This window comes from Silurus aristotelis (assembly GCF_946808225.1).
Source record: "Silurus aristotelis genome assembly, chromosome: 7".
Classification (NCBI taxonomy): domain Eukaryota; kingdom Metazoa; phylum Chordata; class Actinopteri; order Siluriformes; family Siluridae; genus Silurus; species Silurus aristotelis.
The window spans coordinates 8,389,130-8,410,760 of record NC_139580.1 but is presented as its reverse complement, the minus strand read 5'-3'; the positions used below and the strand labels follow the sequence as shown (position 1 = coordinate 8,410,760).

The window sequence follows — 21,631 nt, the reverse complement described above, 5'->3', positions numbered from 1 at the left end:
ATTTGCAATGTATTCATTTATGTATTTTGTATTTCTTTCCATCAGGTGTCTATAATGTATGTCACATGAGGATTTACAGTTAAAATTTCATTGAACCGTATTAGTAGTATTAGTTGTAGAAAAAGTGGAAGCTCTAAGTAAACTGAGTTGTCATCTGATGATCTCATTTAAGTGAATTAATTATATTGTTTCCATTTGAGGCCTTTTCAGATACTATATGCTTCAGATCTAGTTATATGAATATTTTTGTAGGTTTTGGAAACTTTTTTTTTTTTTTCTGTACATTTTAAAGTTAGTCTGCCTGTAAAACGGCATCTGTACATGCAAGAACAGCACAGTAGCAGATATACACTGATCAGGTGTTTGTGTGTGTGTGTGTGTGTGTGTGTGTGTGTGTGTGTGTTTGTGTTTGTGTGTATGTCTGGTTTGCAAATATTAAGGATGATTTGAGAAATGCTCCAAAGCAACTGAGAAGAACTGTAATATATAATGTTATAAATTAATCATTAAATGGACACGTTTGCATTTGCAAGTTAGGGAGGGAAAAACAGAATATTTCTTAAAATTTATATATATATATATATATATATATATAATGATGTGCTATAGCTTGCTGCTCCATCATATTTTATACTTGTAGATGGGATTCGTTCTGAGAGTTTGCTGTTTAATTATAATTTACAAAGATTTTTGTTAAAAATTACAATAGAGGAAAAATGAGAGGAGAGAAACGGGAGGAGGATAATAATAATTAATTATAATTATTACGTTTAACAATTGTTATCTTAAATATATTATACGTTTAATAGTAATAATAATAATAATAATAATAATAACGTCAAAGGAAAAGGGCGAGTGGAGGATGCGGGCATCGATCCCGCTACCTCTCGCATGCTAAGCGAGCGCTCTACCATTTGAGCTAATCCCCCTAGTGGAAGACTCATAATCGAAATACTTCTTAACCTTAAGTCGGCGCTCCTACAGAGCGGAAGACGGAAGTGTGCCGGAAGCACAGCCAGAGACACAGAAAGCGGTGTAAACAGTGTTAGCTAGTAACATCAGCTAGCAGCCGATATGTCCACCGGAGTCGGGAGTAAGTGACGATAAATATGTTACGCTGGAAATCTGTGCATCATCGGATAATACACATGAGGGAGCAGACATTAAATCTTGAAGCGCACTGGGTTTTATTTCTGACCTGCATTCAGACATGCTAAAATAAAGACGAGCTAGCTAGCCTGAGGCTAGCTAACACAAAGCTAGCTAGTCAGACGGGAATCTAAGAAATAAGTAAATGTAACACAGTTTGTTCGAGTGTAATGTGTATTAAATAAGGTTTATATACTTATTTTGTCATTGTGTTTGTATGTTTGCTTGCTTGTTTAGCTAACAACGGGTATTGAGAGCTGGCGTAGCTAATGTATGCTAATATTGACTAATATTTTAACTGAAGATGTAGTTTATGTGTATTAGGACACTAATATTAATTCTATTAGTAGCGAGCTTTTGTAGGGATTTGAGAGCTTCTTGTTTTCCAGCTTTTGAAAATTAACTCTCATTGGTAAACTATATGTTAAGAATGTATGTGAGTAACAGTGATGAATATATATATATATATATATATATATATATATATATATATATATATATATATATATATATAAATAAACATTTTGTTTTGTTTTTTGTTCATGTAGAACATAAGATGCTGTCCCTCGGGCCAACAGAGCCATGGTCCATCCGGGAGAAGCTTTGCCTGGCTTCCTCAGTGATGAGGAGTGGAGATCAGAACTGGTGAGAAACGACATCAAGCACATTTCTTCTATCCTGAAGTTCAGTATTAAATCTGGATTGTTCTTTTTAAATTACAGATCTGACAGTACGTCCACTTTATAAGGTCTCAGATGTACTTTAGTTTGCCTCATCTATTAGTTTCAATATGGGTTTCAGCGTTATACCTGATGCAGCCTTCACTTTCTATCCTTTCATCTCCATCCGAAATAGTGCAAGACATCATCCTATCATTCTGTATGGTAAAAAACTCATTAAATTGATTACTGTTATTCACATCAGCAGCTGACAATACCAAATGATAATCTTTTTAAACGCAGGATTAACTGTTAAAAACTCTTAAATGAGAAGTGGAACAGACCATGAACATAACACATTCAGTCAAATTTGAGAAACCTTTGTGATACAATACACCATAAATTTTAGGTACAGTACAACAGGAGGGTAATAAAACATTCCTGGCAGCATTTATAAGCTGAGTTCTTACAGTAAATGCTGTTTTCGAATAAAACGTAACGTGGCATTTCTAGCTGCTTGAAGTATGTAACAGTAATCAATGCCGGAGAAAGCGAACATATCACATCAGTTGCTTTTAACCGTAGAGAACGATACGGTGAAGTCTTGCAATATTTGGGATGGAGGTGAAATGATAGAAAGTGAAGCTTGCATCAGATATAACCGATACATTTCGGTTTTATTTATTTAAACTCCATAAATGAATCATAAAAGTTTGAGAGAAGAGTGTGAGAGATTTATGATCAGCAGTGTTCCTAGAAAACTCTTCTCGAACTGGAAATGAATACAATACATATATAAGATGTTTGAAAAAAGCAGCATGCTTTTAGAAAAACACTTTATAACATTTAACATGGTAATTAGGCTTTTTTGGGTAATTTCCAAATGTATCTGTATGTACCTGTCTGTATTATTATTATTATTATCCTGTCCGCATGAAGATTCTAAAGATCCAAGTACCGTGACGATATATTTGGACGTGGCTTAGGGCTGCACTCTTCACAAACAATTTTGCACTCAAGTCTTCATCAGTTAAAGGTTGATAACCTCAAAAATGACATTCAGTGTAATCAGGATGAGCATGGGCTCCTGTATGAGTCTTGTTCCTCTCAAGGTTTCATCCTCATACCGTCTCAGGGAGTTTTTCTTCACCACTTTTGCCACAAGCTCGGTCATGAATAAATTTTTGTGTTTGTGTATCAGCATGCCTTGAGTTCTTTTACTCTCCTTCTTACAGGGTATCAGTCAGCAGGGCCATCAAACCTTTCTCTGAGCCAGGCCGCCCTCCAGACTGGTTTTCTCAAAAGGTATTTAAACTTCATAAAGTCCCAGGCAGGGCAATGTTTAACGTATATGTTCCTTCAAACATTGACTCTCACGATTAACATGAATTGCTTCTCTGTGAACACAGCACTGCGCTTCCCAGTATTCAGAGCTGCTGGAGACCACAGAGGCCCCAAAGTAGGTGTCACAAACAGCATAATGTCCAAGTCAGATGCATACAGATAGTAAAGATATTAGAAATTAGTTTCTATTTGCCTACAGTAAGGTTTAGCTTATTTTGTCTTGGACCAAGGAGAATTATTACACAAGTGTAACACAATTACACATTCACACTGAACCGGTTCAGAACAGGGCTTTCGGTTTCACTGCACATGTGTACCAAATGCAAATCCTTTTTTATGTGCGGAATATCCAAGTTAAAATCCGAGTTCTGTCACGAACGTATTAAGTGGAAAACATTTGTTGAGGCATGTTGAAATAAGTGGAACATTTCAATAAGATTAAAAGTGTATTGCATGAATTAGATTTATTCGATAAAATTTTTATATATTTTTTTTTCTAAAATATTTATTATTTAATCAAATAGTTATTTTATTTACAATTGTTAAAAAAATGTAAACTATTATTCAACAAATGTTAATAATAATAATAATAAACTGCATCAATAAAAAAGCAGCAAGCAATTTTATGTTTTGATTTCTTCCGCCCAACTGTACCATAATTGAACCGAACCGTGACTTAAAAACCGTATCGTACCGTGAATTTTGTGTACCGTTACACCTCTAACAGTTTGTTTTGATGTTCCTCAGACGGAAACGTGGCGAAAAGGGAGAAGTGGTAGAGACCATTGAAGACGTGATCGTGCGCAGACTCACAGTGGAGAGAATAGACGAGCTCAAAAGACTCCTTAAAGATACCCAGGAGAAATACAGGTGCTTGACCTGAACATTTCATGCTGTTATTGGAAAATAATCAATGTCAGGGTGTTCACAGTGTCACACTTTATTTTTATTAGTCTTTTTGTTTTTCCTTAATATATTCACTTTTTAATCGACGAGTATGTAAAGACGGGTTTTATTGAACTTTCTGTTTGTTTGTGTTGCATGTAGGAAACTAAAGAAAGAGGTGGATTTGATTCAGGCAGGACACATGGACTCCAAACTCGAAGAGCTGTGGGGAGAGATTGAACAGTAAGTGCCATGCTCCTGGCAGTGTGTAAGAGAATACCCTCTGTAGGAATAATTCACCGACGTATATGGTATTGTGTTGATAAAGTATGTAGTTTTGCTGCACAAGAGCACAAAAACATGTAATATAAGTTACAGTACATATCATACATTATTGAACTCCTGTACCCATGGGCCTCTGGTGTATAAGTTGTTTGTTGGTAAAAGTTTGTGTTACACATTCATACTATTGTGTGTGAATGAATCTGACAGAAAAAAGAAGCAGGAGGAGGAGGAGGCCGAGCAGAAGAGGAGAGCGACAGAGTCGGCCTATCAGGGTAAGTGCAGAAGAGAAGAATTTTATATCAAATGAAGATAGGGGGGGAAAAAAGGACAATACTAAAAAAATGTCCTTTTTATTTCTTCAGCACGACAAGCTGCTAAAAACACTAAGAGGCACCCGAGCATCACTGTCCGCTCTCCACTAGGGGTGGGGTCACCCAGCATGGACCTCCCACAACCTGACACCCCTCAGCCAATCATAGACGAGCCCTGTTCTAGTCCTATGGTGAGTCCACACCCCTTTCTAGCGGTTTCTAGGGATGTAGCTATTGATTATTTTAGTAATCGCGTATTCTACCAATACTGCAATTAATTGGGTAAGAAGTACTTTTTCTTTATTGAAGTGCAACACTGTACAAGAGAAAATACTCTGATTACTAAAAAAAAACAAACAGCACTGTACAATGTTTTTTGTTTTAGTTTGAAATTTTCCCAAACTTTGGAAACTTTGTTGTTTTCTTTGGCATAGGAAGTCTGTATGCGCCACATTAAAAATTCTCATTCCGACTGTTTTTTTTCCCCCCATAATTCATAATAAAAACATTTTTTCAACATTTTTTGTGACGCCGCCCGATCGCAAAAAATTGAGAGGAAGAAAAACTCGGAATTGGCAGAAATAAAGTTGGAATTACAAGAAATACAGTCAGAATTTGGCAAACTTTTATATTAATGGCAGAATGTGCTTCAATATGTCTCTTGGTTTTTTTTACTGTCCAGAGCACTTCAGAGTTTAGTGGGTGGTGCGCCAGTACTAACGGTCCACAGGGAAACACAATGCTCTGTCTGTAGTTAATTTGACCAAACTCATTTTGCCTCAATGCTATTTTGTATTCGAGTTGCTCGAGGAATCATTTCAGCCCTAGAGGTTTCTATAGAGTTTAATTGGTATTGCTTTGCACATTATATTATATTTATATATTTTTCCTGAGAAAGAATTTAATCCCACCACAGAGCTGAACAGACCAGGGTCTGCTCATGACTTTCTATCAGTTGCAGCCAATTCGCTAGTGCAGAACCTTTTGACCTTTTATTTATTGCCATCGTAATCTGTATCCTGCTCAGGCCCAGGGCGCGCCCGTGTTCATACCACTGTCTGAGCCTGCAGGCCCAGTGCATAAAGATGGAAGCTTGAGTGCTTTGATAGACGAATCCCCACAGAAGAAACTCCCAAATCAGAAGGCCACACCTCCTCCTTCACCTTTGCTCTCTGAGCTGCTGAAGAAAGGAAACCTCCTCTCAGCCAGCCCCAGACTGGTGAGCTTCACAACATTTTATTTTAGTGAAAAGCCTTTTGGTAGAATCCTATAATAGTTGGAGAGCATAGTAGGCTTCTTTATGAAGCTAAGTATCTCAACATCTCAGTAAGGAACTGTCAAGGAACTCTTTTTTTTTTGCACAGAGAGCAGCGTTTCCCCGCGTCACAGCTCCACACGCGTGTTTCCTTAGGGTTTATTATTTTTCCTCAGCTTCCCCAATGCTTTTCAGATTCAGGTTGTTAGGAAGTTGTACCTAGATATTTCAAACCACTGTATCTGTGAGGATGTAAAATCTGTGTGCCTTCACTTTATTGGTGTGCCTCATGTCAAAGATGTTGGTACAGCAGCAGCGGTCTGAAATATATATAACATTTTAATTGTGTTGTTTGATAAAGGTTGTGTGTTGTGTACAGGTGGTGGAGGGGGAGGTGGCTCTCAGTAATGGTGCTCATGGTGTAGACATACATGTCCCTGCAGCCGTTCATTCTGCCAGCCATGACATCTCGACAGGTAAGCACTTATCCCCATCCCGCACGGCATCTCGCTGTACAATGCTCTTTCAGACAGTGGAATGCGAATCTCTAACAGCCGAAGTATTCAGATTTATTTTACTATTATAACGAAAAACGATTATTTACCCATCAAATTCTATAATTCAACCACCTACCAAAACACCCAAGATACCAATCTCACATTAGGACTAAATATTCAGGCCCAATAGTCCATGTCTTTTAATCTGGGAAGAAAAAGCTGTAAAATCTCAAGTGTTATACTCCATAATTCGTTAACTTATTGAATTAGTCCTGTTTTGAATATGCTGTATGTTTATGCGTGGGACATAAAAAGCAATACTTAAACCACATATTGAACATTAATTCTTTTTGATTAAAGTTATTCTGTGTACAGCGCTACAGATTATGTTTGCTTTGTCTGTCATTGTAAAATTTCAAGCTCTATATAAATTTAAATGTGTCCTAATACCGGGTGTTTTGAGACTAAATGAATACTATGGCAGTGGACAAATCCGATTTAATCAGATTAAATAGATTTGGCAGCCAGATATATTTATAAAACTGACTTTTGTTCAAAAAAAGAAATTATTTTCAATGACTGCTTGCGATTAAACTCTCTTGCTTGCACACTGCAATACATCTCCTCACAATGAATAAATGTTTCTTAGGAAACGAAGACACTTGCCAGGCTCATATGTTTTAATGCGAGGAGATGTTTATCAGGAATGGATAATTATACAGAATCTAATAAACTCATTCAATATTTTTTTTTGTCTGTGAAGCATATAAATAATCAACGAGCACTCCAGTTGTTGTGTTACTTTAGCAACCACATTTATTCCTCCGCCACTTATTGGAGACACGGCATTGAATGAATGAGTGGTTGAATGTTTTATAGGATTTATTAATGGAAGTATTACTGAAATCATCAAACGAATTAGATTTTAGAATATGTTTATTATTCCAAAAATATTCTTCCTGTTTGAAGAACATACTGGGATTGGATTAAAACTGGGATTGGAATTATCTTTTGCTTTGCAGCTATGCCTGGACTATATTCCTGTCCATAGTATTTGCCTAATAGTGGTGAATCTGCTGCTTTAGTATGTGTGTTTGTAGCGCTTTATTCGTGTCTGTATTTGTGTGTGTGCGCACGCGTCAGATGCACCAACATTATCGCGCTTGTTGGAAGGTGCTCCCACAGTCCAGATGCCAGCCAGCGCTGAGCCCTCTAACCCCCCAGCTGTAGCTGCTTCTGCTTCCGGACTCCACTTTATACCCAGCACAGGTCTCTGCTTCTCACACTCTTTATTACACTTTCTCTGCCGTGCTTCTTCTTCTTCTGACATTTTATAAAGTGATTGGTAAGCAAAATACGTATATAATTCATGGATTTTGCTATATGTATACAATACATGTACTTTAATGCACATACTTTAAAACACATAGTAATGCCATGTAACAGAGATGTTCCTGGAGTATTTCTCTAATCTGACCACAAACTTGCATGATACAGTGGCTGTCAAAATTGCATTGTTTTTGAGACACATTTATGTTCCTGGTTTCTATACAACAAACTATGTATAGGGCAAAACCACACAAGGATCGGACAGTGAAAGATTTGAAAAATGTTCTGTAAACAGATGAGTCCAAATGTGATGATATTTGCTTTAATAGAAGAACTTGTGTAAGATAGAGAACAGGAAAGAAGATGTTAGCAGACTGCCTCACCCTCACAGTCAAACATGGAGATGGAAGCTTAATGGTTTGGGGTCTTAATCAACTGGATCACAAGGTCAGAAAGAAATCTCCAACAAGTGAAGAACATCTTTAGCAGGTTTCACAAGAGGCATGACAGGATTTTAGCTGAATGTGTGGAGAAACAAATTGTCCAGGTGCCAAAAGTGTGTAAAGCTGTTAATCATGCTAAAAGGAAGATTTTTCAATGAAAGTAAAGTTTATTCATAGTTTACTAGCTGAAAGTACCCGTGCTTCCCTACGGAAGGCAGAACGCTAAGCAATATGGCAATAAGCAGTAAGCACTGAGCAGGACTGGATGAATTGAGATCAGAACGTAACGTCAACAAATAACGTACTACCCCTTTGTAGTACCGATACAGGGCAAACTACTTTAAAAATAATTTTTATCGTGCATCTAACATCTAATAAGAAACAATGTACTAAGTTTCATTAGGATCCGTAATGTTATTTCGAAGAATGTAAAATGCGTAAGAAATCGCGTTTTTCGCGAGTTAGCCGCGATCCAGGGCGAATTTTTCAAAACCCTTTCTTAGTGAGCACCTAAGACCCAAGAGGAAGGTATGTTCCAAATTTCATTGCAATCCGTTCAGTGGTTTTTGAGATTTCGTGATGAGTGAGTGAGTCAGTCAGTGGTATTTGAGCTTTATATATATAGATTTGCTTGGTCAAAGTAATGCATCATACTGTTAAATGACCTTGTTTGTTGCCTAAAAAGACAAGGAACATGCATGTGTTTAAAAACTATAGAAGTTTAGGTGTTTCCAAACTTTTCCAGACTTTCACTGTACATTTATGCAAAATGCTGATTTCTGGTTTCATGTCTTTATGAATGTTTTTGGTTAAGCTATTCTTTTTGCTTGTCCATCCGTGCACAGTCAACTGTTGCCCATGACAATTGCAAAAAATGTGTATGGATATCACTTTGATGAGCATTTTGTTAGCTTTTTGCTGCAATTCCACCAAAGGCACAGTGCATCACCACTGCCACCAAAACACACAAGGAGAAAAAATGATGTTCTTGATGCTGGAAATAAAGTTGGTGTGTGTGTGTGTGTGTTTAGGTGCTACAGTAGCAGAATGTTCGGGTACAGAGTCGGTGCTGGCTGTTCAGTCTGGGGTGGATCAGACTGTGGGAAGAGAGGGTGAGCTGGTGGAGGACATGGTGGCTGTGTCATACATAGAGGATGAGTTGGACCTGGCGACAGTGGGAGATATTATAGCCATTATCGAAGAAAAGGTACAAACAACAGAGATACACAAATGCAAATACAAATGTTGACTATGCTACACTACGATTTTATTAACATCCCAGATTGGCCCTAATGATGTTTTCAATTTAGGGGCCAAATGACCTGGGGTGTTTTTTGGGAACACTTCCACCAAGATGCAGCTTCTTTTTTTTTTTCTCCATCTCAGGTGGATGATGCAGAATTTGATGCAGCTGCAGCGGAGGCTGCTTTCTCTCTGTGTGATGAGACCAGTGTCCACCCCCTCGTGGACCCCTGGGAACCCCAGCCCTTTAAACCATCTGAGCCAGAGTCCAGAGTTTTCCCCGGTCCCCAGCTTAGCTCTCCATCACCTGCAGCAGCTATTGTGGTAGAATCTGTTATGGTAGAAGAGGTCGGACAGGCTGCAGTGTCTGAGATGCCCACAGGGGACCCAGATTCCACACCTTCAGTGGTTCCAGGAACCACACATGAACCTGAGACAGCAGGGGATGAAGAGAGGGATGGAGAGGAGGACGGAGCCAGGGAGGAGGAGCAGACGGAGAACAGAACACCCAGTCCAATGGTAAAGTGCGAGAGCGAGGACTGGGTTCAGCCTGAAGCGGAGACACCCTGTCTCGACTCGGAGGACAGCTCTGCCTCTGTGAGAGACCCAAAGGTATGGGATTGAAAGAGATTCCATAAAAAATATAACCTGCCCCCAGGTTTCCATGGTCACACAATCAGAGATGCTGCTACCCCTATGGTATGGATTGACCCTAGTATTTGCTGCATGGGTTAAGAAGGCCTAGTAAAACTGCACTTCTGAACAGTTATGCACTTCTAACAATATCAAACGCTGCTGTTTTATTTTAATCTCTCTTTTGGAATCCTAGGAGGTGAAGGATGAAGATGGAGGGAGTGAGGTAGATGCAGATGAAGGGATGGAGATGAAAGAATGCGGAGAGGGCCCATATCTTTCAGAGGTCGACCCACCAGCCAGCGAGAGTGAGGACGGGTATGGCACTAACTCGCAACGCTACACCACCGCAGACTCCACCGCCAGCAGTCCCGCCTCATCCCAGTTGTGAGTAGTGCGTTTGCATATTTGAGCAAACGTGGGCGTGATATCAAGGCAAATATAAAAATTTCTTCGTCTGGATTTCAGTTCGATGTGTAGTGAGGATCAGGAGGCTTTGCAGGCCCAAAAAATCTGGAAGAAGGCCATCATGCTGGTGTGGCGTGCTGCAGCCAATCACAGGTGAGCTTTAGTTGATATCAAATCACATTGTTTAATCATGTGTTATTTTCTGGGAGGTGATTTGCATTTTTTTTTTTTGTTTGTGCGTGTAGGTATGCAAGTGTGTTTTTGCAGCCTGTATCCGATGACATCGCTCCTGGATACCACAGCATCGTACACAGGTAGCGAAACACATTGGAATGATGAAGGGCTCATATTGCTCACAAAGAGCAAATACAGTTGATATTGTTTTCCCTATTTTATATTTATATATCAAATAGTTCAATAATAGGTGCTATTAATTATAAAAAATCAGATTTATCTCAGATTTGCTGATTATTATAAAAAGTAGCTGTAACTGTAAAATTCACTGCCTGTCAGTCAGTCAAACCTCCCGCCCCTTCAATCAGGCCCATGGACCTGTCCGCAATCAAGAAGAACATTGAAACGGGGCAGATCCGCACAACAGCCGAGTTCCAGCGGGACATCATGCTAATGTTTCAGAACGCAGTCATGTACAACAGCTCGGACCACGATGTCTACCACATGGCCCTGGAGATGCAGCGCGATGTCCTGGAGCAAATCCAGCAGTTCCTGGCCACTCAGCTTATTATGCAGACGTCTGAATCAGGCATCAGCGCCAAGAGCCTGCGCGGGCGAGAGGCCAACCGTAAACAAGACCCTAATGACAAGGTGAGAAGTGCACACTCAACATGCTGATTGCAGTGGGACGGAGAGCAATCCGGAACCCGATTAGAATTAATCATGGCTGGAGAAACAATCCCCAAGCCTGCTAAAGTCCCTGTCAATAAGGATAGCGTTACACCCCCTCCCTAACTCACAGTCTCATATACTTAGAGCCTGAGCCCAGCACACAAAGATGCACATTTAGAGCCAGAACCAGCTGCCATGCCCAGAAGGAAAAGGAACAACTCCAAACAAGATACTAACAAACAGGTCAGTGAGATTAAACACATGCATACACACAGAACCAGTTTACGCCTGGCAGTTTCATGCAACTGGCATCCAAAACAGGTAAAAGAAGGCCATTTAAATCGTATTGCTCTATTCAAGCGTAAACCTCTCTCAAAAACCTACATCTTAACACACATTCATTGCCTCTACATCCACAGTGTGTGATGGTGGTATACACAAAATGCTCGGAGGATACACAGGATAAATGAAAGACCCTTCCTTGTAATTGTCAAAATTTTTTCACAAGCCAAACTAGTTATAACCATATCAAAATTTCACTCGCCTGCTCTGCACCAGTGGAAATTAAAAACCTCGTTTACGATGCTGATTAAGTAAGTAAGGTTTAAAAGTAATTTCAAGTTTTTGACTTGTGTGTTTGCAAAGAAGAGGAAAAATTAGGCTTATTTATAAAATTAGTCTTATTTGTTCTGATTATACTTAATAGGGCTCAGTTATCATTTATTTTGCAGTGACGGTGTATGTATTTTTGTGGCTGTAAGAAGATTAAATGCTGTATAATAATTAACTGAGCTCTTTATGGGTTACAGCTAATCAGCCTGTCCTCTTTTATTTATGTTTTTCACAAAATGTTCTGGATGGTACTTTTAGTCTCAGAGCTTTAAACTAGTACTAGGGTGTGCTTTTGTCTTTAAACAGTTTTTTTGGAATTGCTCTGGATAAATGCTGTAAACATAAACACTTGACAGTAGATTAGATCATTTGATTTAAAACGGTTTGAGTTTTTTTTTCAGGAACCGGTGAAGGATTTGAATGTTTTCATGAAAATTACATTTCTTGTGAAATTAGATATTATTTAAAGTGGTAGAATAATTTTATACACACCGATTTTTATTCATTAAGTGATTTAGTAAAATTGGCCAGTAACAGTATGCTGGTGCAGAATGTGGCATACAAAGCATTTGCGTATTCATATGTCATATAATAATGCACAATATGATAGTGTACACATGAATATTCATTATATTAAAGGTGTGAGCTTTATTCTTGACATGGAAATAAATATGCAAATACACTATATTTTTCCCCAAACTGCACAATTTGGAGGCACATAAGGATATCTTAAATGCAGTAGCACTACATTTTTCCCCTTTTACTTAAACTGGAAGATCAAAACCATGACAAATGTGCACAAAGTAAGCTCCATGAAGATATGCTTTACATGGGTTGGAGTAGGAGATCTTCACTGGCCTGCTATAGAGCTCTGATCTTATAACCTCAAATGTGGACCAATCTTATAGTCAGGTGTTCATAATTATTTGTCCATATAGTGCATCAGTTTGGCTGACAGTATATTTAGCTAGTTGGCCTCAGTAAAAATGCCAAGAGACTCTAAGACTGTCTGAATGTCATCTCTGTCCTCATGATTGTGAGGAAACACCTGGTAAAAAATCACAATGATCTATGCAAAAAAATAATAAAACAATCATGTAGGAGCGAGAAACAGCACAGGAAGTTGTTGGTCATGAAAGATTTTGCATACTATACAACTATTTATATAATAAATGTTTAATTTATACAAAATAAATAGAAAGTAATCAATCAGGATACAATCCAACATCCAGTTACATGTAGAACGCCAGGTGTAAATATGGTCTTGGACACTTCAGGATGCAACAAACAACATCCAGTTAACAAATGCCTGGATGTAATTTTCATCACAATGATCAGCACAACTGAATGCTCAGAAAGATCACCTGATGGTAAGTTTTCAGCATGTTAAACAGGGTTAAAGCTCAGATTCACTACATACTTAGTGATACATTAGTCCTCTATCGCCACATTGGCATAAAAAAACTAGTTCCCGCTCATGAATTAGCTGTGATTGGCTAATAAAATCACACACAAGGTGGTTTCTAACTTTCTCTGTGGAGATTTTATTGCTGTTGCTGGGTAGTATATGAGCGTGTCAGTGACGGTTTGTGGCTACATGATCTGCATGAACCTGTTCCATATGCATGATCCCTTACACACTCGCCAGACCCGAAACAAATCCATGTCACCATTACCTCCTGTTCTCCATTGTTGTTTCTGTTTATTTATTTTAGTTGAAATAAGCGACATGCTTTGTAAAGCCATGAACATGGGTGATGCTGAAGCAGTCTGAGGGCCAGGTTTCTCAAAGCCAGAGCTTCTTTCATAAAGGTTCTAATAGTATTTACTTCTAGTTTATTGTCCACCTGCTTGAGAGACATCCGGTATTATTGTTAAAATATCATCAAACTGGTTAATCAGTTTACATTTGAGGCAAAAAATGGACTGTTTGCAAACACGTGCTGCTCTGGCAGTTATGTCTCTCAGGATATTAGGGCAGTTGCAGTGTCGAGGTTTCCTGGTTGGTTACAGTGTATTGAAGAAGAACTTCAGGTCCATTGACCTTTACAAAATACAGATGAACTAAAATACATTTTCAGCATGGCTAGTCATGAGTTCATTGTTTCACTTGAACATTTTGGTGAAATAAAAACAGAAAATGCAAGAGATATGAGGAAATATACTGTATTCAGAGTGTGTACTCATCACCACTTGAACAGTGTTTTTCACTTTTTCAATCTCAGCTTCTAGTTAGATATACATATATATTCTATAAGTACAATGACTGTCAAAATTTTAGAAATACCTGGACTTTTATGGTTTTTTGAGAGACACCTACATTTTTTTTATTTATATGCAACAGACTAGGTAATCAAACGGTATATAGATTTACTTTGACCGACACACACACACAGACTTTTGTGAGGTACTATATGTGTGTGTGTGTGTGTGTGTGTGTGTGTGTGTGTGTGTGTGTGTGTGTGTGTGTGTGTGTGTGTGTGTGTGTGTGTGTGTGTGTGTGTGTGTGTGTGCGCGCGTGCGCGTATAGTATTTCACAAAGGTGAGAACACCTCTCACATTTCCATTTCAGTGTATCTTCTCAAGAGACAATACTATAGAAATGAAGCTTGGATATATTTTAGAGTAGTCAATGTGCAGCTTGTATATAGCAGATTTACTGTCCCCTAAAAAATGGTAGACATGTTGAATCAGAATTTCATTTACCATTTTAATGTACATTTACATGTGTATATAATGAGAGAGCATATTCTCCCAATATAAACAGAAACCTTGTGGAATGTGACCAGCTACATGCATTTCATCCAAAACCTATGCCAAAGGTGAAAATTAGTACAGTTTAATGAACACACAGGAACATGCAGGTGTCTCTTAAAAACAATCAGCACCTAGGTGTTTCCAAACCTAGCACTGTCCATATACTGGAAAATATAGGATCTTTATGAATCCATCAGTAGCCAATGAGCTCATGACCTCCGACAATGTAATTAAATGTGTGTATGATTTCCTCACTGTGAGGTTTCTGGGAAGCTTGGCCCTAAAAAGTTTATTTTTAGTTTATTTTTAAAGCCATATTTTTTGTCATGTCATCATGTATTAGTGTTTTAGTATTTGTGAAAAAAACACGCATATGCACACACTTTAGTGACTTTTCACCTCATTCTCTCAACTTTACACTATACAAGCTCACACTCAACACAATTCATGATCTTTGGTGGGTGTGGGTGTGGGTGTGTGTGTGTGTGTGTGTGTGTGTGTGTGTGTGTGTGTGTGTGTGTGTGTGTGTGTGTGTATCACTGTCATCTCTCTTATATTCTCTTATCAAACACTGATTCGTCTTTCATTTCAGTACTTCAATTAACACGCCCTTATTGATTTTCTCTCACAATTTTCCTTTGTGGATTCCCCTCTTTCTGTTTTGTGTGCCATGACATTTTTATTACATGACAAGTTTGTTATATGAAATAATCTCTGGTCCTTGAAGGCCCAAGAGATTACATCCACATTGGTGAAAATGTTTTCAGATGGCATTCTGATGTTAATTAGCTTTTCAAAGTAATACACAAAAAAAAAGAAAAATAATTAATAAAGCTGTGGGTAAATATCTTTGTAGGCCAAACTGTATTCAAGATTGTAGCTAGATTAACATTTCAGTAGCAGAGTTTTTTCTCGTATTTCTGTGTACGTGTTGATAAATGATCATAGAATCGCTTAGCACATGTACACTACAGCTGACAAAAGCTCCCAGCGAGCCAAAACATACAATGAAAGTGAGCCAAAAGAGTAGTATTCCATCCTTTACTTTTTCAAAGAGTATTTAGTTTTATCAGATTAATGAGAGAAAGATACAGCTTTATGCTCATCTCTGAAAACAGCCAAGCTCCCAGAGGTGTGCAATGGGCAGAGCTTAAGAGAAGTGCCCATACAAGGAATTCTGCCATTTATGACGTCATGAAGGGACTTTCCAAAACGTTTATGGACCCAGGAGTGTATTTGGCACAGAAATACTCTGTCATACTCAATCATTTTTTGGAAATGTTCCCATGTTTATCATGAGAATCCACTTAAATTTGATTTTTAATACATGCAGTTAATATTTAAATGAAATTCTGTGCTTGGGTCACAATACCTCCATGCATAAAATTGAACAGATTTATTAATAAATTCAATAAATCATGGGTTACATTAGCAAGTCTCCTTCATCTCAATTGAAATTCTACGAATTGCAGCGCTCTCATAGGATGCAAATGTTTTTTTCTAAACTAACCGTACCATCATGAATGCCACATTCTTATGTAAATGCTCCAGTAACCGGTTTGATAAAGCTGTTTTTATGTATGACGTGTTACCAAAATATTGGCATTATGCAGCAAATTGATTGATCTGCTAGCTAGATCACAATGCAGGTTGCTGTCAATGGGGAGTGTGTACCTGCTGTAAAATCCACTCGCAACTACACCGTCCTCCAGGTTCATGGAGGATTGGGTGTTGACAAGGGCTTGATAAAAAAAGCGTACTGAAACTCAGTTTCTTCTGCTTTCGCTTTCATTTCCATTTCACTGCTACTGAGCGTGTGTGCTAGTGTCTTCATATCCTGCTAAAACGTGTTTGTGCTTTCTCCAAGTGTCATTTTGTGTAGATGATCAATGTGCCCAGTTTCTGTACTGTGAATTCCCTGCATCAAAATGTCAAGTCCAAGATGACAATATCGTCTTCACTATTTGTTCATTAATTGTGTTTCCACTGAGGTCCCTTAAATAGTGTATGTTCCTTAAAGGGAAACTCATAAATGTAATAATTTCCTTATGGGGTTAGAATGCAAATATATACCCCGGATTGTCTAAAGCAAATGCACTCATCAAGCCTGAGCTAATGAGAGATCATTGAAAATCACTAAGATATAGGTCGGGTAGTGGTGAGAGCTTTACTGCTGATAATGTAAATAAGAAATTAGACATAATTAAAGTATTAAAAAACACAGAGGCTCTATTTTTCATTGTAAATGTAAACTTTTACAGACACATTTAACATCAATCCAACAACAAACAAAAAATAAAATGCAGATAGTTATTTGCTATACATTCATTTATTAACTGAACTTCAGAGCTTCAGTTAAGTGGTTTCTCCACATACTATATAAAAAAAATTTTGTGGTCACGTTGGACATCTCATTCCACATTTAGTCTCCTCTTGATGTTGTTATAACCTCCACTTTTCTGCGAAGATGTTTCACTAGAATTTGGAGCGTGCTTGTGGAAATTTGTGCTTATTCGGCCACAAGGGTGTAAGTAAAATCAAGTACTAATGTAGGTGAGGTGAGGATGCCTGGGGTGTGGTCAGCGTTCCGATTCATTCCAATGGTGTTCAGTAGGGTTGAGGTCAGAGATCTATAGCATTTTAGTTTTGGCATTTGGTTTTAGTTTACTTTTTACTAGCAGTTGGATGGTACTTGTTGATAAACAATTAATCAACCATTTTTTGTTTAGTTTTTTAATGGATACTGGATAAAAAACAGTACAGAATCATGAAAATGTGCTAAATATAATAAATATTAATATATTCTTTATATTAATAAATAATTACGAAAATAAGATGCATTTAAACTAAAACAAAAAGTAACACTCCAAATACAGTAATCCCCGTTTAAACGAAAAAACGAGATAAATGGGCGCCACCTCAAAATTAAAATTTTTTTATTGTTTAAGCCGTAAATCACCCACATGCTTTAAACACACACAGAAAACATTTGCAGGAATATTGTGAGATGATTTGTATAAATTGGTAGAAATACAGTACACTGTATCACATTCATAGTGAGTACATGTACTGTACCGTATACAGTTCTATAGTAGTCTATGCGTAGTTTCTCTGCTTGTTTATTGGTTGAAGTGTCATGACATCAAAAAAGAGTTAAAGATTTACGTCATCACATTCTTTACTTACTGTACTGTATTAATATTTTACTTCATTTTATAAATAATAATTATATTTTTAACAATAAATTTCATTATTTCAACATTAAACTCCATAAAAACAATTCCCTATGAATTTTTGGTCTATGGTGCTATCTGCGAGAGACAGAGAAAATCAGCAAAACAAATTAGTTATGTAGCAAATGCAATTTAGCGATAAACCGTGGGTGCAAGATTCGAACCGCAGTAAAGTGGGGAGATTACCGTAAATAAAAACAGTTACATCCAAAATGAAGGCAAAAAGATGCGTGGTGTCAGTAATTCACCTTTAGAGGCCGCTCTAGTACTATATAACGCAACCTGGAAAAACTATCAGTATGGACTTTTGCTGATAGTCCCAGAAATCAACTGTCGGTGCCAATTAATCGCAAAAACGATGAGTCGGCTAACCTCTACTTTTTACTCTCTGTGCTGCTGTAATGTGTGGATTTCTTTCTGGGTTGAATAACATTATCCATCTCTACAACAGACCATAGATATCACTGTTTTGAGAACATCAACATCAGGGTCATTACGCAACTAAAAATAATTAAATGGTTATAGATAACCAAGTGCTGTTTCTGTGTATTACTGTATATTCTGATCAAGAATAAGTCTGATAATAATTTGACTCTGGTCACAGTGTCACACTGTAACATACACTTAATACATTTTCTCTGTTGGGAGGATGAGCAAGAGATTGTTATAACTTCACTTCAAATGCAGCCAGAAATCCAGCGCTGGTTCCTCCTGTGGAAAAACTCCTGACGTATAGACGCTTCAACTTATCAGAGTGAATTTACAAATGAAATCCACAGACAGAAAATGTCTGTTGCTCTAAATGCTTTTCTGTGTGCTTTACTCTGCTTTAACTGTCTGTAGATCTGTTTCTATGTCTGTAGTATAATAAATCTCTGTAGGCTGAAAACTTTCTGTTGTGAGCTGCAGAGAAGTGTGTGTGTGTGTGTGTGTGTTTGTGTGTGTGTGTGTGTGTGTGTGTGTGTGTGTGTGTGTGTGTGTGTGTGTGTGTGTGGGGCTTGTGGGGGGGGGGGGACTCTCTTTCTCACTGCTGTTTGTCCTCCTACAGGACAGTCTCCCCATGGCCTCTCCTGCTTTTCTTCTCTCTCTCTTTGTAAGTATCCAGCTTTTCTCTCTGCCCCTTAAATCCTGTCTTTTGGCTTCTTATGGACACACACCCACTCTCTCTCTCTCTCTCTCTCTCTCTCTCTCTCTCTCTCTCTCTCTCTCTCTCTCTCTCTCTCTCTCTCTCTCTCTCTCTCTCACACTCACACTCACACACACACACACTCACACACACACACACACACCACAATTAGCAGGACTGAATGAAGATGTGCTCAGACCACATACACACCTTGGGTTTTGGATGCATACATTTTAATTTTCTTCCATTTTTCTTTTTTGGTAAGAGTTTAGCAGCAAGTTTGGTTTAATTAAGAAAATATTTACACCTTTTCCTCAGCCAGTTTAAATTGTGTACATTTCAGTGTGTCGAGTCTTAACAGGAAGTAGTTGATTTTGTCCGGAGAGACGCATATGTCTCTGCTCACGTCCTTCTTCCGTCCCTGCTTTTTCTGTCCTTCCAGGATGGAGGCACCAGGGGGCGCCGCAGTGCTATAGAGGCTGATATGAAGATGAAGAAATGAACAGAAAATCCACAAGGCCTTAAGGACCTGTCTGTGTCTCTCTCCCTCTATCCCTCTTTCTCTCCCGTAGGCAGAAAAAAATGTATCTGGAGTTATTGCAGTACAGTGCTCTGATGTGGATGAGGTGATCTCGGTAATGTGTTTTACCTTCACACTAGCAAGCAGCAAATTGCCCACAAGCTTATATTCTGTCGATTGTTTAAAAAAAAAAAAAAAAAGCTTTGGTTTATGTTACATGCACGGATTTGTACTAGCTGCTCTGGAAGTGTAGTAAAGCAAGAAAACTGTCCTAGTTTTTTCTTTAGAGCCTTTGTGCAAATTTAACGACAGCTGAAGGTGAAACCATGCTTAGTTTTTCTTCCATTTTTGGTCGAAATGATTGAACAGGGAACTGAAATAATGGCAGATCAAAAAGACTCGATGGTTGGTCTGAGCTTGTCATATGTAATTTGCATTGAAATGAAATATCGATTAATATCAGTTTAAATGATAGTCATTGCTGCTCCGTTTGACAGATCTGTCGCTTTGTCTCTTTCTAGTGTGACCTTGAGTTACAGTGTTGTTTCATGCTTTGATCTGCATGTAAATGTTCTTTACTGGGACTCTACAGCCGCGTGAGTCTCGAACACAGGATCAGCATCAGTATGAGGAACGTTTAGGTGCTGAAAAAGGTTTATCTACTTTGTTCGTGATTTGTAGTTTGTTAGCAAAGGAGCTCGGATAGATGTGTGCTGATGTGTGTGAGATGGAGAGATGAGTCACACTATCAGCAGTATGGTCTTTTCCAGGACTAAGTGTCACTCATCTCATTAGAGCAAAAAGAACGCCGACATCCTAAAGCTGAAGTCAGCATTATCTGTCTGCTGAACCAGAACAATATATATATTTAAAGGTCAGAGATCAGGAGTTGATTGGTGTTTAGTGTCCAAGGTTTTGCATTAAAGCCAGTGTAGCTTTTGTGGTGTAGGGCACAATGTGACTAATCTTTTAAACACGATCAAAACTTTACAGTGTAGCTGAGCACTGCCATCGTAAATGCCAACTGGAATCACTTATTATTATTATTCCATTTCATTTGTAAATACAAGCTAGCATAGCCCCGTATTAGCAACTTTCACGCAGTTATCCAATCATGTGACAGCAGCATCACCAGTCATCCTGCAAATACAGATCAAGAACATCAGCTATCTGGTTTAAGATGCTTTTCTGTTCACAACAGTCGAGTGTGTGGTTGAGTTGTCTGTCACATCAAACCAGTCTGGTCATATTCCTGTCCTCTGATTTCTCTGAATGACCAGGTGTTTTTTTTATTTATTTTTTTTATGGCAAAGATGCTGTTCTCCTTGTTTTATCCCCCCCACTATTCTCCAATTAAATTCAGTAGACCGTAGTGGAAGAAAATCACAAGAGACCAGCGGTTTCTGAAATACATCAGCCTGTCTATTAACAACCATGCCTCAGGCAAAGTCAGCTTAAGATCACACCACTTTCTGATATCCAGTTCCTGACCTCTATCTGCATGAGTTTATGCAGTGTATTGCTGTAACATTATAATTGGATTATTGCATGAACATGCAGGTGTTCCTGTTAAATGCGATGTTTATCCTCGAGCATGGTCGTCTCAGTGGGGGAAAAAGGGAACATGAAATTAGATTATTTGTTTAACAATATACTCAGTGTTCACTTCAGTAGGTGTGCTCAGATGGCGACCTAAAAACAGTGAAGAAAAGTTTCTATTAAAACAAATGTATATGTATTGTTTTTTATACTCGTTTTCTGAGTTAATAAAACAAATCTGATCTGGCTTTTTTTTTTATTTTAAATGAGATCTTCACTACACCAACATAAATCCTTAAAATAAAGGATTGTGTTAAACTTTTAAAAAGGAGCACATTGTGTATTTATGGCTTCAACTACGATTCTAGAAACCCCTTTACAACACTTTCCTGTTTCCGAACAGGGACAAAGGGAAGTTAATTCTTCATGTGACATGGCACATTTAAAAAAAAAAAAAAAACACCCCACTCAACATTTTTTCTTTGAGCGAGTTGCATTATGCAAATGAAGTGCATGTGATAGTCATGTTTGATATTTTCGTTGCACAATATTAAAATT

At 38.1% G+C, this 21,631-nt stretch overlaps 1 protein-coding gene across 19 annotated transcripts; it reads left to right on the top strand.

Annotated features, from left to right (window-relative positions):
- Nucleotides 1-980: 980 nt before the first annotated feature.
- On the top strand, nucleotides 981-21,317 carry brd8b (bromodomain containing 8b). 19 transcript variants are annotated; one of them, XM_083546985.1, is made up of 20 exons: nucleotides 993-1,093; nucleotides 1,698-1,794; nucleotides 3,044-3,113; nucleotides 3,218-3,267; nucleotides 3,900-4,022; nucleotides 4,200-4,280; nucleotides 4,530-4,594; nucleotides 4,685-4,824; nucleotides 5,661-5,852; nucleotides 6,268-6,364; nucleotides 7,529-7,654; nucleotides 9,189-9,364; nucleotides 9,544-10,011; nucleotides 10,229-10,419; nucleotides 10,501-10,593; nucleotides 10,686-10,754; nucleotides 10,983-11,265; nucleotides 11,431-11,529; nucleotides 18,937-18,981; nucleotides 19,457-21,317. In XM_083546985.1, exons 1-20 carry the CDS (start codon nucleotides 1,075-1,077, stop codon nucleotides 19,514-19,516), a joined length of 2,544 nt encoding a protein of 847 aa, XP_083403111.1. In that variant the 5' UTR covers nucleotides 993-1,074; the 3' UTR covers nucleotides 19,517-21,317. The 19 variants fall into 19 exon arrangements, with proteins under 19 accessions (XP_083403115.1, XP_083403124.1, XP_083403125.1 ...); XM_083546998.1 differs by lacking the exon at nucleotides 11,431-11,529 and having other exon boundaries at nucleotides 983-1,093; XM_083546999.1 differs by lacking the exon at nucleotides 7,529-7,654 and having other exon boundaries at nucleotides 986-1,093.
- The last annotated feature ends 314 nt before the right edge of the window (nucleotides 21,318-21,631 follow it).